We start from the raw sequence: 20,123 nt of genomic DNA, 5'->3' as shown, positions 1-20,123 counted from the left end.
GGAAAGGAGTTACCTTAGGCAAACCAAGTTTCCTTGGGTAAACCAAGTATCCTTAGGTATACCAAGTTTTCTCAGTGAAACCAAGTTTTTTATGGATACCAAATTTCCTTAGGGAACCATGTTTCCTAAGGGAAACCAAGTTTCTTAAGGGAAACCATGTTTCCTGAGGTAAACCAAGTTTGTATCATATTTTTTCTTTGGGAAACAACTACCTTGAGGGAAACCAAGCTTTATGAGGGAAAGGAGTTACCTTAGGCAAACCAAGTGGTGCCTAAGTTTCTTAGGGAAAGAAGTTACCTTGGGGAAACCAAGTTTCCTTGGGTAAACCAAGTATCCTTAGGTATACCAAGCTTTCTCAGTGAAACCAAGTTTTTTTATGGATACCCAATTTCCTTAGGGAACCATGTTTCCTAAGGGAAACCAAGTTTCTTAAGGGAAATCAAGTTTCTTAAGGGAAACCAAGTTTCTTTAGGGAAACCATGTTTCCTGAGGTAAACCAAGTTTGTATCATATTTTTTCTTTGGAAAATAACTACCTTGAGGGAAACCAAGCTTAATGAGGGAAATGAGTAACCTTAGGCAAACCAAGTGGATTACTTGGGGAGTTTCTTAGGGAAAGGAGTTACCTTAGGCAAACCAAGTTTCCTTGGATAAACCAAGTATCCTTAGGTATACCAAGTTTTCTCAGTTAAACCAAGTTTTTTTTATGGATACCCAATTTCCTTAGGGAACCATGTTTCCTAAGGGAAACCAAGTTTCTTAAGGGAAACCAAGTTTCTTTAGGGAAACCATGTTTCCTGAGGTAAACCAAGTTTGTATCATATTTTTTATTTTGAAAACAACTACCTTGAGGGAAACCAAACTTTATGAGGGAAAGGAGTTACCTTAGGCAAACCAAGTTTCCTTAGGTATACCAAGTTTTCTTAGTGACACCAAGTTTTTTTATGGACACCAAATTTCCTTAGGGAAACAAGTTTCCTAATGGAAACCAAGTTTTCTAAGGGAAACAAAGTTTTCCATGTTAAACTAAGCTTCACAAGGGAAACCAAGTTTTCCAACTGAAACTAGGTTTCCTAAGGGAATCCAAGTTTCCTAAGGGAAATCAAGTTTCCTAACTAAGCTCACTGAAGTTGAGCCAACGTTGCCAACGGTTCATGCCGTTGAACATAGCTGAACATGGCTGAAGAATTCACAAATTTGATAAACATTATCCCAGTTGAGAAAATTTTCTGATGTTCTTGTCAGGGTTCGCAGAAGTTCAGCACCATAAGCGATCTTGCTTTCCTATGGGTCAAGAAATACCTTTTGTTGGAGTCCTACACTGTTCTAATGTCCCCTCAGCAGAGTTACGGGGATGGAGCGATGCCAAAGACACTCTATCCAAATGTTTATATCAGATTCGTCTAATGTAATGATCAGTCTATCGGTCTACTAGGAGAATTTTCGATAAGCTGTCGCCTAGACACTTCATCTAATGGAGAATTCCAGATTCGTACTTTACTTTCAAATATCGTTCAGCTAAGACGCTATTAGTCTAGATGTTCTCTAGGAAAGCTTTGGGGGCGAGGCGGCCCATAGGCACTGTACTTAAAATTGGATTAACACATTTACTCGGAAGTCTTTCGAAGGCCCCACACAACTCTCCAAAAAAATTCCATTTGGCTAAACCGCCACATTCCAAACCCAATTTTCAATTGACATCACTGTTTCGGAGTATCTCTCTCTCCCATATGGGCTTTGGCAAAAACCAAAACAAACATCTTTCGTCTCTCTTCAAAATGCATTTTTTGCTATTTACTTCTCTTTCTAACACATGATCACAAACAGAAATGATAACATATGTTGTTACGCCGTCGCTTCATTCTGGTCGCTTCAAACGCAGTATTGGCAAAATGTGGTGGTTCTGGTTTTGTTTTTGTTTTATTTAGTGGTGGATGAAGTTGTACAGTGAGAGTGGGGATTTTCAAATATCTTTTGCAACAGCATTAACACAACACCAAAAAAGAACCAAGGCAGTTGGGCAAAGTTTTAGCTCTCTTTCTCTCTCCGCTGCGTATCCACAAAACACACCACTCCACCACACTCTCTGTGTGGCGTCAACGAAAAGCAACAAAAAAAAACCATTAAGACCTACTCAATGCATAGAAGTCTGGAGTTTCACAATTTCATAAAATTCAATTGCTTATGAACAAGCGGCACGAACGGAACGTTTTGGAATTGTTAACGGTTGTATCGCGCTATTTCGGTATTGATATTAAACAAAATATTTAACATGCGAATTTGTGAAATGACAAACAACAACAAAGTGTATAACATATTACAAATTGCAAAATAAAATAGTTTTGTTACTATAATAAGAAATATAAAAATATGCTTATTTAAGTGAAACTAAACCAAAAAAATTTTAAACAAAACAGCCTTACAAATTGGTTTATTTGAAATAAAAACCTTAAAAAAAGTGTCAACACATTTCCTTTGAAACATTTATTGGATTACTTTAGTGTTTTTGTTTTTGGGAAATTTTTTTAACAAAACTTTTTGCAAAACGGAATTTAAAATGGTACGCAGTTTAGCCCAGTGGACGAAGACGTTAAGTTTTCCCTCACGTCTTTCGCCCAATCGGAACTCTAAGGACTGCTCGACTTTGAATACAACTAGTCCAGTGCCACCACCCACACCGCCCAGGAATAAGAACTCCAATTGTGCTACCTCCAGATCAACATCCTCTTCATCATCGGCCTCAGCCGCTTCCACACATTCTTCCACGCACAATAACAACAACAATATGCCCATAACGGAATTGGAACAAATTGTAAGTTTTAGGCCTTAGTCTTCTGTTTTTTTTTTTTGTAATTTAATTAAATTATTTTTTTTTTTTTGTTTTAATAAGGCCCATTAACTGTTTCCACCACTTTTTCACAACCCAACAAACTTTTTTCACACTAATTAACATGCATTCACATGTTCCTATAGTTGCTGCTGGTGAAGTCAGATTTCTGGGCAGTAATGATTTTCTAGCACCTACCTACCTACTCCTCCTTCTCTCTTGGCAGTGTTGATCTGGCCATAATGATAAAGAAAAAAGTGCAGACTAATTAAAAAATAGCTATCTTTTGAAGCATTCAAAGCTCTGCTCTGTTACGCTCTATGGCTTGCATTTAATTTGAGATTTTTTTTTTAAATTTGTTTTGTGACGAGGGCAGGCTTTGTTTAGTGCAACCAACTTTTACTTTAATTGAAAAAATCACTGAAGCGCAGCTAAATAGATTTTCTCTATATGAAGCTAGTGAGTATAGGGGAAGAACACAAACATTTTGTTCAGAGAAGATTAAACCGAGTTGGCAGATAAGTAAAATTTTAGAACCTTCTTTAGCAAGGGGATGCAATGCAAAAAACTTAAAATTTAAAGAAAAAATTTCCGCATATGATGCTAAACGCTCGTGTTCGAATCCCGGCGAGAACATCAGAACATTTTTGTTTGGCCGTGGTTATCCCATCCTAATGCTGGCGAGATTTGTGCGGTCCTATGCCATTTTAAAAAATCTTCCCAAAGAGGTGTCGCACTGTGGCACGATGTTCGGACTCGGCTATCATTGAACTTAAACTTGAATAGGGCAGCACTCATTGATGAAACATTTACACGTGTTCCTTAAAGAAATGTTTAATGAGCAAATTTGAATTTGCATTAGTCCACCCTCCGGGTGGAGTTGCATAGCCTATACTCCCACGTGCGTACGTGCGTGCGTGCTTGTGATTAAACGTCGCTATATGCGACCTTTGGGTTGAGTTACATACCATGCGCAGTTTGCGCTATACGAATTTTTAAAAATTCGCTTATTTATAGGTATTTTATCCAATATTCATTTTAATAAAAAAATTTTAAATAATGTTTTGCAAAGAAATTGTTAATAATGAGTTTAAAAAGAAAATTTCTCAATTTTTAAAGGGTAAACAATTCAAATTCACAAGTTTTGCACTCTGAACGCATTTAAATTTTCCAAATTGGTTAACTAAAGGCGCTATTATACGACATGTAGATGTCTTATGACATGTCACTTTTTTTTATTTACATGTAGAAAATGTTTGTCAAAATTGTCAATTTACATACGATTCATCCTTTTTGCTATCACACCCTGTATGTTATTTTCGTATGACATAACCTAAAAATTTGAGCAAAATTTGATTTTTTATGCACAAAGTTAAAGTTGTAAGAAAGCTGGTTGAATCATAAATTTGTGAAACAATTTAATTTGGGGTTGCTTCCATTCGTCTTGTTTAAGTTCGACCCAGTGTGGGAGAACATAAAAAAGTATTGGGTTGCCCAAAAAGTAATTGCGGATTTTTTAAAAGCATTTTTAATAAAACTTAGAATGAACTTTAATCAAATATTCTTTTTTTACACTTTTTTTCTAAAGCAATCTTAAACTAACAGCTGATAACTGAAAGAAGAAAGAATGCAATTACAGTCACAAGCAGTGAACAAATTTGTCAACGCCGACTATATGAATAATCCGCAATTACTTTTTGGGCAACCCACAAAAAAAAACACAAAACTGGCTTAATTTAATGTTTCTTCTTTTGGCTGACAGACTGCTTGTACTATTTTATAATGAACAGGTAACTGTTTCTACATTCACCATCGGATGACAATTCCTCACAACTGTGCTGTTCCCCTTTGATATGATGTTGCATATTAGTTTGTAGATGGCGCTTGCAGGTTTGTTTTGCTGTTGAAGAGCACTCGATGTTGCTTCAACATACTCCCCAACTTGCAAGATTTAAATGTCATCATTTGATATACTAATGTGTACATACATATACATATACGTGTGACAATTGTTGACCAGTGAAATGATTTTTCCTTTCGCCGCTTGCTAGTGAAGTTATGTTTTACTTGATAAAACACTGTTTGGCGTCAAAAAACCAGATAATGTTGTCACGTAGTAATATTTAAATCTTAATTTTTGGTCTTTTTTTCACCTGATGAAACTATATACACATCGTATTTATATAATATATATAATATATTCTTTCAAAGGATCATCATTCACTTTTTTTCGCATTAGCGCCCTATCCGGCCTTGCACTAGTGAGTCAGAGGCGGGCGTCCGTTAGATGTGTAACTCACACAATACAAACCTACCCAACTTAATTGTTGTTGACTACCGAGCAAACTGGGGCGATAAAAAGCTATATATTTAACTCCACTTTAACAATCTTAAGGCCCCCTCACACGTGCAGTGAAAACTGCACAATAGTAGCTGTACAAGTCATCTTGGTCTACTAGCTTGATGTGAGGGTCTTTTGGAATGCGAGACATGCTTTGAATTTTACATTGGGCTTGCAAGCATGTCCTGGCCTGCAAGTTTTTTTCCTTGCAAGGTTTTGGTTAACAACATGTCATCCCTCTCCAACTTTTTAATGCCGTTACGATGGCAGTAAAACATCTATAAAAAGCTATCACTAAGAACAGATTTCTTAGCAAAATACTATTTCTCGTTAATGTTGTTGTTGTAGAAACTGTCAGGTAAGAACTACCTACTGCTCTTGTAATAAGACTGAATCTTACAAAAACAAGTGCATAAGATACCTATGACCAATTGTTAAGCAAGTAAGGTCAACAAAATTTGTCACCTTCATAAAGAACACTTATTATAGCGGAGAGTCCTTAGTACTTGCTCTCCCACACATTTCATTTTTATTTCTCAAGCACTCACTTTATTCTGCTCTTGCAATAAGACTTTGCATTCGCTCATTCAACCACATAATACATATAAATACATACTACATAACATATTCCCCATAGCCAAAGCACCTCAATAAAAAACTACCCATAGAACAGGAATTTTTAGCACCCTCTATCTCTCATAATAGAACTGTTATCTCTGAAGCCCTCACTATCTAGAGATCTTGCATTGCATTCACTCCCTCGCATATTGCATTAATAAATGCAAATGCTGCAGAACTCGCCCCCTTCAGCCAGTAGGGGTTAACATATCTCTCACTTACATAGAACAGTCCACTACAACAGAGATTAAATAGCATACTCCATCTCTTGTACATTAAACCGTTATCTGTCAAATACTCATTATCTAGTGTTGTTGTAATAAAACGTTGCATTCTCATCTGTGAAAAAATATCTTCAGATTGATGTACAATAAATTTTATTAAAATTTAATCGGCGCTTTGACCCTAATGTTACATACATATAAACATATGTTATAGGTATACTATATTTCCAAATATTGCCAAATTTTTCGTTCCCCTCTACTATAATATATTTTTTCAACAGCTGAGCAAATAAAAGTCCCAAAGAATTTGGGGCAAAAATAATAAACGAACACACAGCACTAGACTGCATAAAGATAAGTTCAATCGAAAAGAAATCAAATTGACTTTCGCCTTTTACACCATGCTAATAATGATGTAAACGTTATCATATGAAATGCGCTATTAAGCCATTTCCCAATATTAGGAAATATGAAAATTATCTAACAAATAATTGATGTAGGGCAGTTTGTATAGAGGGTGGTACGAAGTGAATGTACACTGAGAGAAAAAAGACGTTGCAAAATCATGCAACGTTGGTGTCATAATCATTATTGTTAATATTGTCAACATGGGGAATGATTTTGAGTGTTGTTGATTTCATGCACCGACCGTTGTAAACATCACTACTTACAAAATGGATATGTATAAAAACCTTAAGTTTAAATGGCTCTTAACTTTGTACGTATGTACAAAGCGCTGGGGTGTCATGAGGTAGGGCATTGGAATTTAGTAATAGATGGAACCCAGGTACAATACTCAGCAGCACACAATTTTTTTTTTGCAATTTTAAAAAGCTGTGCATTCGACGTTGTCAGAGCGTGAACGGCTGTGGGCAGGAACATTCGTGGTTGATCCGATAACATCTGTACGTTGATTCACTTTTATAAACTATTTTCGAAAATTTATTTTTCAATTTTATTTTATTCAAAAATTCATCGAAATCGAATTTCTTGCCCCTTAATCTTTGATTCCAAGAACTTTGATCTATTACCTCTATTTCAAAAATAATTGAAAACCTTTGTACCTTATTTGTATGCCAAACCACAATTAAAAACTCCCCAGTCAATTTGCATATAATCTTTAAATGGGGGGGCTATATAAAATAATTATTCTAATTATTATGACCTTCTATTTAGAACAATTACAATTGTCACAAATTTAAGCATTTAATCTAGCAGCGGAAAAAATAAACTTGGCAATTTTTTCCACTTTTTCCTCGCATGAGAAGTAGATAAAAATACAGACAACTATTGGAATTTCAACTTTGGAATTGAGCAGCCAACTTGCTGTAGATATTATGGCAGACCTCTAAGTAAGATACAAAAAACAAAAATAAAAGCTAACAATCCGGTTGTCTGTTGGTTTCATGTTTTTTTTTTTTTGTCTTTAGGCCATTATTACACATGGAGGACACATGTTGCAAGTGATACGGGTTGTTCATCTGGAATTTTTTCTGCTCCGGTTTTTTTTTTTGTCTAACACTGTGGGAAAATGTGAAGAGGATACACAAAATGCAACAGCCAGACTTCCGTTGTGTTGGGTTAATGCGGCATATAACTAAAAGCAGCCAACAGGATGTTGCAATGAAACAAAAAAAATAAAAACCCAAACAAAAATCTTAAACTCAACAACAACAAAAAGAAACAAAAACCAGACCTTGTTCATCTCCTGAGGGATGCAGCTAGGAAACATGGGAAACATGTGTTCAACATTGAAAAACTTTCGAAAAAAACGATAAAAATAAAAAATTGAGAGAGGCATAGTTTCAAAGAGGAAAAACGCAAGATTTAATGAATGACAAACGATATTTTACAATTTTTTTGCTCATTCTTATAACTTGCTATGTTTTTGCCATCTAACAACATTTTTGAGGATTTTTATTTATTTCGTCTTGTTTGGCTTAAAATGCCAAAGATGAGTTGGAGAGGCTTTTTTACTGCCCCTTTGCTGTCTCAAAAAGTTATGCAATTTTCCATTTATGCTTTGAGACTCTTTAAAAAACTCTAGGTTTTTTTTTTCACAGCAACCTAAAACGAAGAGATTGGAGTTATGGTGCATTTTTAGAGCTAAGAAGCAAAAAAAATCAGGTTTTTTTCGTAGCCAAGCAAAAACTTAAACAGACATTCTTTAATGCCAACCAAGCTAATGCCAGCAACAGCTACACAACTATCTAAGCCACTGCCAGCAGCACATACCATAATGTAAGGCAAACAATCAGACAATCAAACCTCTTGTCCCCCCACCTATCGCCTGTTAAATCATTGAATTTAGATGTGTGCATGTGAAAAAATGAAGCCAGCCTAAATATAAACTAAGCATAATTATAGACAAGTCTTGCAAAGTCAGGTTAATTTAGGCCCCAAGACAACTAATGTGGGTCATTGGCCTGATAGACTAATTCTAATTTAAAAACAATTTTCTCAAAAATATGTATTCTATAAAGCGATAGAAAGAAGAAACTTCTCTAATACGGAAGCCGGATTCACTAACTGAACGTAGTGTCACTTCCAACAATAGTGGAAAGCCCCCCTAAATATTAAGAATGACAAAATGCGCCAAGATAAGCAGGGTATTCTGTTTTTAGTTGTGAACAACTTTAACGAAATATTTTAACTAACTTAAACATCAGGATTCACTAACAAAACATAAAGTCGATAGGCCCCATGAACATCATAAGGATGTCAAATCTGCCGATTGAAAATGTCTTCTAATTGGAGAAATCATAAACAAAAAATTAATTTTGTTTATGATTTCTCGGTGTTTAGTTGTGAAAAACTGTAACAAAATATTTTAACTTACTTAAACATCAGGATTCAATAACAAAATATAAAGTGGATAGGCCCCATGAACATCATTAAGGATGTCAAATCTGCCGATTGAAAATGCCTTCTAATTGGAGAAATCATAAAGAAATAATGAATGTAATTTTTTTAATTTTCAATTTTTTATATGGAGTTTGAAAAGTACCAACCCACATACGCAAACAGGATTCACTAATAGAAGGTTAGGTCACATGCGAAATTATATAGTGGATAGATCCCATGAACTTCATTAAGGTTGCCAAATCTGCCGATTAAAAAAGGTCACAAAATAGGAGAAAACGTAAAAAGAGAACAAGTTGACATCCTCAATGCCAAGAAATGCCAAAAATTAAAAAAATGTATGTCGGCTGATCCCTCGGCTTAACCTTTTTCAGTGAATCCTGATACAAATTTGCCCATAAACATTCCATAGGGGAACAGGGAAAACTTCTCTTCACAAATCAATGAGGGCTGTCCGATTCAGGTTTAAGATTAATGATAAGGGGCCTCCTTTTTATAGCCGAGTCGGCTGATTCCTTTCGGAAGAGTGCTAATTGATTTAATTTCCACCGGAGTACTGCAGAGCTACATCTCCTTCAGAGAAAGAAAGTCTTACAAAACTTGCAGGCATCAGTATAACCTTAGCTTAACCTAAATTTTATTCCAGGCGTCTTGTTCCCTATTTGTTTCGTATGATTAATTTTGAGCCTTGTCTCATTCCTAAGTATTTTATCGATATCCTTGTGAGGATGATAATGCCATCTATGCGCATTTCTATCTCCAAGAGAACATGTCATCTCACCAGCAGTGACAGCACTGTTTTGTGCATAGCCATTTGTATGAAGCATTTTGTGCGGATCATAGTTTGGCGCAGTTGGTGTTGGGCCTCTTCTTGGTGGCATTGCAAAATCTATATTTTCTTCATATCCTCAATTACCTTCATCTAACTAAAGAATGTATTTCAAATAACTTTAAGACATTTACCACATGAACGGCGCCTACTTTTCCAGTTGCTTGCCTTCTAAGTATAAATTTCGTAACTAGTTCTTAAGCTAAAATTCCTCAACAGCTGACTGCGGCTTTGCTGCAGAGTTGTTTACATTATTAATGAGTTGCCAAACAGGATTTTCTTTAGTGTGAACGTAGCCTAAACATAGCTGTGTAGTATGTATTACAAGAACCCAACAGTGTGTGTGAGAGAGAGAGAGAAAGAGAAATAAAAGAACCGTTTATTGTTTTTGCGTTTTTAATGAGGGCTGCATGTTGGAAATTAATGAAAGTCGGAAATGACATTAGTTAAGGCAGGCACATACACACACATACGCACAGACAGCTTAAAAAATTGACAAATTGGAAAGAAAAAAAGGAGAAAATAAAACCCAAGCCAAACTTTATTACCTACTCAAAAACAGTCAGCGAATGAATGTGTGGACAATAAAACAAATAAAAAACATACATACATATTTCTTTATCGGAGAATTGTGAAAAAACTCCAAGCACTTGGCTGGCTGTCGTCAGTCAGTCACTCAGTCACAGTTCGTAAACTCGACATTCTCATTAACCATTGTTTTCCGTTTTTTGTTTTGTTGACTTGTCTATCTGGTCAACTGAGTGATGGCAACCGTTTTCTCTCTATATTCATTCATGCTGCTTTTTAGTACCTATCTCTCCTACTCAGTTTTCCACTAGATTTTGTTGTTGTTTACGATTAAGAATTAAAATTTTGTTATAATGTAAACACATACATACATACACCATATGCATACATAATGATTTTTCCCGATGAGTTTTACAAATGAATGGCGGCATTGCTGGTGTTCTTCATTCTAAACATTTACTGAACTGGGAAAATCAAACAAAACTATCAACACCACCACTACTGCTGCTGCTGTTGTTGTTCGATGTTCAACACGAGCAACGAACAACAATAACAATTGAGTTCTCATTATGTATGTACAACATGGTCATGATAATGATGAGGATCACCATTAACATTATCCATTATATGTTAGACAGTGTTGCCATTAAATTCCGTTTACAAGGAAAATTTTTTGAATTTACAGTATAGAATTGCACGCAACAAAGGCAATGTTGCCCACCAAAAAGGCAACCCTGTCACTAAACCAAATTTACCGAAGTAAACTAGTCAATGTTGCTATGTACAGCGGTCAAAAAAAGTATTCATCATTAGCAAAATTGATAATAAATTCACTTATTTTGGGTAATTGAAGAAAATTTAAAGTAAACAAATAATGCAGTTTTATGCAATAGTTTATTTTTCGTAATATGTTTTAAAATAAATTCAAAAAATAAATTTAATTAGCGCAAAAAATGCAATTTTATATAATAACACCAAAAACAGAACAAAAAAAGTATTCATCATTGATGTGCTATCATCAAAGTCAAATTCAAATATTATTTGGGAATCCCCCTTTTCTGTTTTATTTAGTAAAGGAGGCTTTGCCCTTGACAGCAAATATTTAATTTCATTGAAAATATAGTTTTTGTCAAAATGGGTCGTAAGCAAAACGAGGTTTCTGATGAGGTAAAAGTTTTGATAATAAAACACCACAGGAATGGTTTAACTCAAAAAACTATCAGTGAAATATTAAATAGACCACGATCTACTATACAATCCATCATCAGAAAGTGGACAGAAACGAAAACTGTTGACAATAAACCAAGATCTGGTCGACCAAAAGCACTTTCAGTTGGAGATGTGCGTTGGCTAGTGCGGCAAGTTCAGAAAACTCCGAAGACAAATGCGACCATTCTTCGTAAAAACACTATGGAATATTTAGGGAAGGAAGTTACTACACAAACAATTCGAAATACACTCAAAGGCATAGTTACAGAGGAAGAACTGCACGTAAGAAGCCCTTTATAAATAAAATAAACCGAGTGAAAAGGCTAAACTTCGCAAAAATGTATGTAAAACAGCCCGAATCATTTTGGAAAACAGTCATTTTTGCAGACGAGAGCAAGTTTAATCTTTTTGGGTGCGATGGAAAGGTCATAGTGTACAGAAAACCAAATACAGAGCTTGAAGAACGAAACACAGTTGCTACTGTAAAACATGGTGGAGGTGGTTTAATGGTTTGGGGGTGTATGGCGGCTTCAGGAGCGGGAAATCTTGAAATTATTAATGGAGTAATGGATCATAAGTATTACATTGACATTTTAAAGAGGAATTTAAAAGATAGTGCTGTAAAACTTGGGCTTGGTAATAACTTTCAATATTATCAAGATAATGACCCCAAACATTCTGCTTTAAATACCAAGATGTGGATGCTGTATAACTGCCCCAAAGTCATTAAAACTCCTCCTCAAAGTCCCGACTTGAACCCAATTGAACATCTTTGGGAACATCTCGAACGCAAATTGAGAACGCGCAATTTTTCGAGCAAGAGTCAAATGCAACAGGTGATAATGGAGGAATGGACTAATATAGACCAAAATATAACCGCTAAATTAGTCCAATCGATGTCAAACCGTTTAAAAGAAGTTATAAGACGCGGTGGTCGAATAACAAAGTATTAATTTTTTTAAATTATGTTATTTATTTTTTTGTTTTTTTGCAATGATGAATACTTTTTTTGTTTAATTTTTTGTGTTCAGCTGTAAAATGGCCCTTTTTGTTTCAATAAATACTATTTTTTTTCTTTAAAAACAATGAAATTGTGTACATATATATCACACAAGCACTACTGCATCATTAGTTTAATATGTTTTTATTCCAATTGTCTTTTGTAGACTTATTAAAAAAAAAAACATTGAATGATGAATACTTTTTTTGACCGCTGTATATTGAATTCCGTTATTGTCTGACCAAAATTGCCACCTACGCTGCCAGGTGGATTTCTTTCGCAAGAAATCGTCAAAATTAATAGAGAAAATCAATTGTCCAAAATTTTTCGAAAAAATTGTCACTTTCTTAAATGGAATTGTGCGATTATCGAAGAGTGGACGGCCATTAAATAATGTGTATTATTATTTAATGGCCGTCTTCAAAAATATTGAAGTTTGCTTAATTTCAATAAAAACAAAAATTTATATATATATTTTTTATATATAATAATAAACGATAACAAAAATATGGAATTCAAACTTTAATATGATTGAAGGGCTAATACTCGTAACATTTCATATTACCATTTGAAATTCCATTTGCGATTTACGGCAAAAAAATGCAACTACAAAAGACTATGTTTTTATCAAACCGGCAAACCTGTGCGAAAATTTGTACGCGGTGAAGCCCTATTACAATCGAATATATTCTTGCATCATGTTCAAATGACTCTCCCTCATAATGGCAATTCTGCAGTTAGCCAAAATTAACGCAATTTTAAATATCAATTATTTTCTCTTGCAACATTTTCCAAATTTTTTTGTTTTATTTATTTTTTTAAGATATTTCAATATCTTCATTTGACAGTTTTTGAGGCTGTGTTTATTTTACGGTACCTGGGATTGGGGATGTCAACTTGTTCCATTCGTTGTCGTGTACTCCTATTTGTGATATTTTTAAAATCCTCACTTTCCACTTTATATTTCGGCAAGTGGCATAAGCTTCTAGTATTAGGCCCTGCTCTCTGGTAAACTCAATGTGGATATTTCCTTGTTTTCCCCAAAACCAAATATTCCCACAATAACGGCAACCCTACTAGCTTACTATTGTACAAAATGTGGGGATGATAGTTCATTAAAGCTAGTGTGAGACTTATATAACCCCAACATTTTTTCGTCCTCAACTTGGTTTTGGCCAAAGACCAACAGACGATGTTGTTGATGCATTGCTGCAGCAAAACAGACGACAAACATAATCATCGAAGGCAGAAGAAACGTACGTGTGTACGTTTGTTCATCGTTGTTGTCTCCTTACATTTTATGGCAAGTGCAAGTCATTTTCCTAGTATGTCTGGAATTTACACTTTTTTCCATAGAGCAAAAGATTCCAACACATGTTTCTCATGGGGCAACCAGAGTGCCAAGCAAGCAACTATTCGAGCAGTTTTCCAAACTACATTGGCACAGCTACATACATGTGGCTCTTTGCATGTATGGGGATGATTTCTTTCTTTCCCGCCTGCCCACACCTTAATATGCTGCATGCTTGCATGGCTGATTAGGGGAAAAGCCATGGCAAGGAATTTTAGATTCCATTACATTGGCATCCACTATAGATAGCCACAGTCAAGTAGTAACGATAATTGATTTTCGGACATTGATTTCTACGAAAATAGAATTCCACAATACCATTGCATTAGGCAAGGCAAGCCAAACTAAACGTAGCTAATTTTCAAGTTCTATGGTAGTGTGTTCTTCATGCTTCAAATGTGGTGTTTTTGATTTTCCATCTGTTATAAGGTTAAATGAGTTTTCTTTTGTTTTACATTGCATTAAAAAATGTTATGGTTTTTGAGTTATTTATTGTTTGAAGTTGTGAAATGGAAAGTTGACTGACTATAAAACCTTGATACAACCCTGCATGTAAATTACATTTCATAAAAACTGCACAACACTCACCTCAGCATGGAAATAGGAATGTAGATCAGCTGATCGTATTTTACCTAATATCTACCGAACATTTTTTAACATGTTAAAAGAGGCAGTGAAGGAGACCACACACGTAGTCGATATTTGGATTAGTCACCTTTCTTTTAACATTTACCAATATTCCATGACCCTTGAATGAATTCCTTTTTATGGCAACGTATGAGGATATTTGGGGATTTGTTGAGATAAATATTTATAAAGTGGGTGTTTCAAGCCTGCAGATTCCCTATGTAGGTATATGGCTTTGTTTCCCTATTGGTATAAGAAAACCCCCAGGAAACTTGTTTTTCCATTTCATATTTCCCTTGCCAGCTGACATAAATAACCTTTCGAAATTGATAATTAACAACTAAACTTCATAACAAAACACATTTAGGGAAACGTATGGCCCAATTGGAGGGGACCAAACAGAGCAAACAAGTTGACGGCCTTAATATCTCTCAACAAAAGCAGAATTAACCCACGAACTTACTAACTAACGAGACAAGCGCAACCCGCATTTCTTGGCATTATTCTTTGCTGTTGGTAATTGCGGGGCTTTGTTTGCTCCTCCTTACCTTAATAGCCATAAGTGAACATGACTCTCTCTCGCTGTATCTACCATTAAATGAGAAGAGCGGTTGCTCTAACTGTGAATGCATTTTTTGAGCAAATTGCAGCTGTCAGTTAAATGTTTCAGTGTCTGCTGTTTTTTTTTGTGCAGTGTGGCCCAAAACACAAAATCACCTGCTTTTCACAGAAAAAAAGAACAAAAAGCAAGCGGCAAATATAAAAACCAACGAACACTGCCAACAACAATGAAGACATAGACGACAAAGGCAACAAATTGTTGTTGGTCTCTCTGATGGTTGGCTGATCGGTTTAAACCGATCTACAAAAACCCGGGAAACCTTACCAGAATACTAAATGTAAAGAATTTCTTATTGTCTAGATTACTTGAGTAGGACGAAGTTAAATAGATATCTTGTTATGTATGGCTGTGCATAGGTATATTGTACATGACTACAAAAAACCATGCTTAAACATGTTTAAAACATTCGTTACCTGTAATCATGAGAAAATCCCTGATTTTCTCTACTTGTTGTCAATCATGAAAATTTAAAACAAAAGATCTTCTCATCACATTGTATTTTAACACATCTGCTGCTTGGTTATTGTTATTTTGTATTCATTGTTGTTGTTTTGTTTTTATGTTTGTCAATTTTCTTGTTGCTGAAAAATTTTATCTTATTTTGCACAGCGTTGGTGTTTTTTAATTTATATTTTTCATCCAACCTCTTTGCCCCCTTTGGTGCATTACTTGTCTCTTCGAAATATGTGCATTGTATGTACCTTTAATTTGAGATCAGCTGCTTTTTGAAGCCAACAACAATCATACGGTAACTTGTTTTTATTGTACTCTTTTGGCTATCTGATGAGAGGGCATTATCAGCATGCACTTTCTGCTGTGGGGCTTAAAAACTTGTTCGACAAGTATTCGGATGTGTGTGTAAATTTAGTTATAAGAGGGGCTCAGGTAGCTATTTAAGTATGGTCAATTCAGCGTTTTCGTTTGGTTATAGATGCAATTGGAAATTTAATTTCTTTATGATGAGAGGCATGTATAGTAAGATTTTTAATCCGAAATTTTATTAAAAAAGGGGTTGTGCGAAATTATGACATTTACTTGGTGAGATGTAAAAATGAACTGGTAGATATTTTTTCCGCTGGTGAGAAAAAGTTTACATTTTGCTATGGCAAACGGTATCTTTTCACATGCAAATTTTGGCAAAAATAAGCAAAGCTGCATATTTTAAATCGTCAAAATCTATTAAAAAATCACCAGTCGCGTACTTAAAAAACAATTTTTTAGTAAACTTGCAAATAGAATAACAATATATTTTCAATTATCAAGAAATAACATAAAAGATGAATCAATGTCCAAAAAATATTCCAGGCATCGGCTAAAAACGTCTCTACTACAAACAAACTCTTTGCTAATTTCTTTCAACGGTGAAAAATTTCAGCACTTGTTTTTAATTCACAATGCTTCAATGTTATGTTATTAACAATACACTCAAGTTGTTAGTAATAACAGCAGAAATGTTAGCTTAATAGCAGAAATGTTAGCTTAATAGACATAAAAAATATTTTCTGCTGTTTTCGAATGGTCAAAAGTTGAAAGTAGTCTAAAATTTCAAACTCCTCATAAATGTTCTATAAATAAAAGTTCTTTCGGTTTCAAGTTTTAATTCTGTTCTTAAATAATGCGACTTTCCCTTTTTTTCATCCAAAAAAAAATCCAAAATAAAAACGCGTTTTTCGTAATTTTGTATGTGTTGTTTTTCTTAACCACACAGTTGGCAACACAGTTTAGTTCTATTCATGAACCTGTTTAAATACAAAGATCAGCTGTTTTATGTTGGGGCGCATGATGATGATGATATCCATCGTCTCAACGCCGGATGTTGTGAATCAAAAGGTATACACACAACAACATGAATGATCATGTTTTTATGATGTTACAATTAAGCAAAAAAACGAAGAATGAAGCTAAGAAACAGCCCCAATGAGCTTAGCTTAAAAAAATAAACACTTAGCACACTCACACACGCGCATAACTGACACCAACAGATGGAATGTGAGGTAAGAGTAGAAAGAAAAACAAAATTAACAAACAAAAAACGGTAATAAAAACCCCAAAAATCATGATTAACGTGGGAACACATTGAGGACTTTTTGGTGCTTTTTCTCTGGAACATGTTAATAACTTGAGCCAGCTATTAAATTGGTAATACATGTGCATTTCATTAAATGGCTTCTAATGTTAGGTGTTATAAAAACTACTTTTAAATGCTTTCTTTATAGGAAATTTAGAATTTCATTATTTTCCATTTATCGGTTTATTATCACTTGGTCCCAGCAAAGTGGAGATAAACGAAATTCTTAAATTAAATAAATAAATATTTAGTTTTTTTTTCAAATCACCGCAACACAAAGAGCAGGCATTGTAAGGCCAAAAACTTCCATTTCCCCCCATCCAAAAAAAAAAATTGCGGCCACATAACACGTGCACTTTTTGTTAAGTGGAGGCCCGTGTCTCGTCTGCCCCCTAGGCCTAAATAAGGCACGAGGTGCTGGTGGTCGGACCTCACTTTAGCTTTCAATGTTCAATAGAACATTGCAGCAGCAACGAGTATCACCACTTATCACCCAAACAGACCCATGCTAAGCTTTTTGTTTTCGTAGAAATAGAGAGAAGACAAAGAAGGGCCTACAATTAAACAATATTTATTTTTTAATTTACACAAATATAAATAAACAAACATAATGTTGTAAAAATAGACAATACAAACAAAAATTTTAAATTGTGGCATGCACCACAGCAACGGAAATGCCCAAAAAAAAAAACAAAACAACACAGGGCATTTTAACCTTTATGTCGTCTGCTCTTGGAAATATGGTAGTATTTTTGAAAAACTATTCCCATAAACATTAGTTGACTAATTGGGGGGAGATTTTGTTGCTAGAGACCCATGCCAAGTTTCCTCATGTATGTGTTATACAAAACAATAAAAACTACCTCATATTTATGGCTTCATTTTTTTTACCAAATTTGATTTGATAATTACTTTTTTCTGGTGTGTTGCCACCACTTGGGAACCATCAATAGCAAAAAAAACAGACTTTGATTTCCTGATAATCTCGTTATTTAATGGTTGCTTGGCCAATTCGATCTATATCAAATGGGAGCTCAGTTACCTCTCATGTACGCCTCAAAAATTTGAATTTGCCAACAAAAATGTTGGCAAACTCATCATACTCTTCGCTTAAGTTTTCGATGTGTGGGTTGTTTTTGGCACGTTCAGGTCGGTAAACTCAATTACGCTGCCATAATAACTGAAAACAATTTTAATAAAGTTGTTAATAGAAGAGAGGGAATAAAATCCCAGTCAAGTTTCCCATGACTCACAAAACCACAACAAAATTTTGGCAATGTTCTATTCAGCATACACAAAAATTTAGAAATCAAATCCTGCTAATTTTTAGGCTTATACCCTGTTCATAATGAGATCATAAATTCCATAACGGCAGCACCAAACAAGTGAGTGTAGGGGAATGTTGTTGTTTTTGTAGCCACATTTTCATGTGAAGGTGTCGATCCTGGTCAAGCTCATGTAGGTGAGCAAGCTCGTTCCGGTCCGATCGCCGCGGGAACAGGTTGGCCATTGGTTATTTAAAGGCGCCAATAATTCGCCTTGCCATATCGAGCAACATAGGCACTCAGTATTTGTGCAAGAGCCGGTACCGCCCGACCTCACACTGAGACTCTCCGCTCGATACCGCTGATTGTCCGCGACTGCCGTTGGAGCTACTTAGTATGGAACATTCCACTATCCACAACCTGTGGACGCGCAGCTAAGCTTCTCGTGACAGTAAGGAACACCACACACATCGGACCTCAATGTTCTGGCCTGTGTGGTGCTTACAGCTGTGCCGTGCCGGGAGCGTAAAGGAATATTTGTCGAAAGTCAGGCATCTCTTCTAGCTCTAAGATATTAAGAACTCATGTAGGCTGTGAAAAAGAAATAGCTAAGCTAGATGGTCTCCCAAGAATAGTTCCACTGCGATCCCAGATCATGCAGTAGTCCATTCCATGCACCAATGTTTTGCCTTTTTTTTCATTTAAATGGCCTTTTTTGGCTGTTTCAAACTAAAAATTGCCTTTGGAAGGTTGGGGCTGGTAGGTAGCCCTTTGCTAAGGTCGACCTACAAAAAATTTTCAGACGCAGGCAATAAAGACGGATATTTGGATACGTAAAGACTATAGACTGGATTTTGAGAGATTGTACTATTCTTACATGCACTTCTTCTCAAGACAGAGTAAAGCCACCTTATGGTTAGCCGCCTATAGGTACAAACCAACCTAACTAACATAATAACTAAATTCTTTGATGAAATTCGGATTTCGAAAGACATTTTCTCACAACTTTAGTTAAGTCAAATAATTAAAACAAAAAAATATATATGTAAGCTGCCCCTTTTAAAAATTAAGCTTGCGATTGTCTAAGCGTTGATTAAATAAATGGCCTTTTAAGGGGGTGTTTCTTTTTTCCCCAAAAATTTTAAATAATTAATCCCAACAGCAGGCAATTAATTGCATTTATTTGCAAAAGAGATAAGCCTCAAAAGATTCCCCATGACAAAAACATGGCTTCGTTCAACATAACGATAAACATTAATGACCGATAACATGTCCCCTTTTTGTCAGCTTTATAAGCCAGCCTTGTCTTATATTTTTGTTGCTTTCTTAATGCCAAAAGATGTGTTAAACTCAGTTGGTGTTGAAGGGCTCCATAATGACAGACTGGATGGCTGAATGCCTAGCTGGTTGGCTGTCCATTGTTATAATCACCAGAAAGCATGGCATTTATTGCGTTGTAATTCGCTTGACTTTAATCAAACCGGATGTTGGAGACCAACAGCAGCAGCAACAGATATTTCAATGCACCAAGGGTTTAAATTCTATGGCACACATGTTTGCTTGTTCTTATGCAGATTGCCTTATGGGTCAGGCGGGACAAAGATAAACAATTATTGAGTTGGGGACAAAAAAAATCGCACATCAAAACTAAGGGGGGAAAGATATGTTTCTTCGTTTTATCACTTTTAATGGCAATTCTCAAGGGTTCATCTTTTTCTTGGAATTTCTTTTTATCACTTAACCGTTCAAAAAT

At 35.3% G+C, this 20,123-nt stretch overlaps 1 protein-coding gene and 1 long non-coding RNA gene across 3 annotated transcripts in view; both read left to right on the top strand.

The window, feature by feature from the left end:
* LOC106087243 (TNF receptor-associated factor 4) overlaps positions 1 to 20,123 on the top strand; it is an 89,330-nt gene that overhangs the window by 63,110 nt on the left and 6,097 nt on the right. Inside the window, exon 1 of one of the 2 annotated variants that reach the window (XM_013252213.2) lies at positions 1,936 to 2,811. The exons of the other annotated variant lie outside the window; for it this stretch is intronic. Coding sequence (XP_013107667.1) covers positions 2,557 to 2,811 — 255 coding nt within the window. The 5' untranslated portion in view covers positions 1,936 to 2,556. Of the gene's footprint in view, positions 1 to 1,935; positions 2,812 to 20,123 lie in introns of those variants that run through there. 2 annotated transcript variants of the gene reach the window in all.
* LOC131996253 (uncharacterized) lies at positions 7,277 to 7,913 on the top strand. The gene is made up of 2 exons (XR_009397736.1): positions 7,277 to 7,361; positions 7,440 to 7,913. It is a non-coding gene; the product is annotated as an uncharacterized LOC131996253 (long non-coding RNA).

Source organism: Stomoxys calcitrans, chromosome 3 (assembly GCF_963082655.1).
Source record: "Stomoxys calcitrans chromosome 3, idStoCalc2.1, whole genome shotgun sequence".
NCBI classification, from domain to species: domain Eukaryota; kingdom Metazoa; phylum Arthropoda; class Insecta; order Diptera; family Muscidae; genus Stomoxys; species Stomoxys calcitrans.
This window is presented reverse-complemented; position numbering and strand designations above follow the sequence as displayed.